Source organism: Habropoda laboriosa, unplaced genomic scaffold (genome assembly GCF_001263275.1).
Source record: "Habropoda laboriosa isolate 0110345459 unplaced genomic scaffold, ASM126327v1 scaffold22, whole genome shotgun sequence".
NCBI classification, from domain to species: Eukaryota; Metazoa; Arthropoda; class Insecta; order Hymenoptera; family Apidae; genus Habropoda; species Habropoda laboriosa.
Window position 1 is genome coordinate 4908784 of NW_017100261.1, and position 1973 is coordinate 4910756.

The window sequence follows — 1973 nt, forward strand, 5'->3', positions numbered from 1 at the left end:
ATTTACTAATAATTATACAAATAATTACTTACTGACTCAATTGTTGAAGTAATTTTAATATTAGTTTTTTGTGTCTTATTTATTAATGTAAATGACTCCATATCTTTTTCAAATTTTTTTGTTGCTTTACGAATGCTGGATTCAAATTTTTCTCCAATAGCGCGTACAAATATATCAGACATTCGACCAGTAAAATCAGCACCTACTCTACCAAATGATAAACCAAAATATGTACATTGACCCAATATTGAATCTATAGATGTTACACCCGGTAAATCTTGCTCTAAAGTCGTTAGAAACTGAAATATCTAAAAGAAATAATTAGATTATATTAAAAATATATGTTTGCAAAATGTATCTTTAATATACCTTTTCTTCAATCCAATGATAAAATATAGCACACTCATTTACAGTTGGATCTCTTCCTGGTATTATAAGTTCATCATCATTAAACATAGCCCTATATTGTGTTATTATATTAAACAAATGTATCCTTGATAATTCTATTGTTTTTGTGACATGAAGATTAGCTAAATAAAAGTATCACACATTATTAAACTATATATGTAACAATACATTGTATAAAATTAACTTACGGTCATCTTTAGGTATAGCATTCAAAAGACTTTGAAGCCAACTATCACGAGCTTGTAGAAATTTTATACGTAATTCTGGTTCTGTGAAAGCATCCATTGATCGTAATAATCCAATAAGTTGTAAGCATCTGGCAAGTGGTAAATCTCCTCTTAATGAACCAACAACTTGTCCTACCATGCCTGACCAACTGCTCTCAATTTCTGCCACTATGGACTAAATTGTTAATAAACAAAATGTAATATATTTTGTTATATTTTTTAGTTATGTAAAGATATACCGATATAATTGGAATATCTCCATGTTTAGTTCCTAATTGACGTGCATACTGAGATAATTCTAATGCTTCATTATATTGATTACTCCTCAAACAAGATTCCATTAGTTGAGGCATTTCAAGTACTTCAAGTAATTCTGCATTTCTTGTTAATGTTAAACTATTTATCCTTCTATGTGTATTTATGTCTTTTGAGGTATCACAAAATGATTGGCATTTTTCCACAAACATGGGTATCTTTTGTACAAGTCCATCAAGCCGATTTTCAGTCTCATTAAACTGGGAATTATAGAATATGTTTTGTTAATATATGTAGTGATAAGACTGTAAAAATGAAAAAGGTTTGTTTCAATATTTGTTACTTGTTTAAATATTTCTCTGGAACTTTCTGCTGTTTGGATAAAAGTTTTATAATTTGCAAATACTAGCTCTTGTGTGGTTTGTAATACTGAATTTTTTTCATCATCTAAATGATCAGGTTCCTTATCTGAAAAATATGAACGTATTTAAGTTCTGTTTTAAAGAAAAACAGATAATTATTAATACAAGTTGTCTTACTGAGTTGATCCACATCATAACCACCAAGTTTTGATAAGTATTGGTAAAAGTCTGGACTTTCTTTCCATGATTCTATAAAAAGAATATAACGCTGAACATTTTTAATTAACAATTAAAAACAAAAATCATTTTAATATAATTCGAATATAATATAACGATATTGAGAAGTAAATTTTTTATTATTTGTAAGAATAAAAATAAGTCACCTGGTATGCCGTTTGGAAATATAAGATTTATAACATTTTCAGTTTCGATATCCATTTTTTATTTAAACAGTACATTTGTACATTCTTTGAAATATTTAAACAATTTTTACGTGTAACATGTTGCATACACAAGTACACGTATGGAATATACTCCCTGATCTTGACAGAATATCGTGATTGACTATAGAGTAGCAGTACAATTATTGGTTGTTCATTGCATGAACAGTATACGAGTTTAACAAGAAAGATCCAATGATTTTAAACCTTGAATGGACTACTGTTTACTATTCTAATATAATTGTATAAAAATCTATATTAAAAAATAACAAACTTATATC

General features: G+C 27.5%; 1 protein-coding gene across 1 annotated transcript in view; it reads right to left on the reverse strand.

The window, feature by feature from the left end:
* LOC108572629 (conserved oligomeric Golgi complex subunit 8) overlaps nt 1-1802 on the reverse strand; it is a 3994-nt gene extending 2192 nt beyond the window's left edge. The window contains exons 1-7 of the mRNA XM_017934886.1: nt 1636-1802; nt 1430-1501; nt 1234-1358; nt 875-1150; nt 597-810; nt 370-530; nt 33-308 (exon numbers count right to left, since the gene is read on the reverse strand). Of these exons, the coding sequence (XP_017790375.1) occupies nt 33-308; nt 370-530; nt 597-810; nt 875-1150; nt 1234-1358; nt 1430-1501; nt 1636-1690 (1179 nt within the window). The 5' untranslated portion in view covers nt 1691-1802. The remainder of the gene's footprint in view (nt 1-32; nt 309-369; nt 531-596; nt 811-874; nt 1151-1233; nt 1359-1429; nt 1502-1635) is intronic.
* Between the last annotated feature and the right edge of the window lie 171 nt (nt 1803-1973).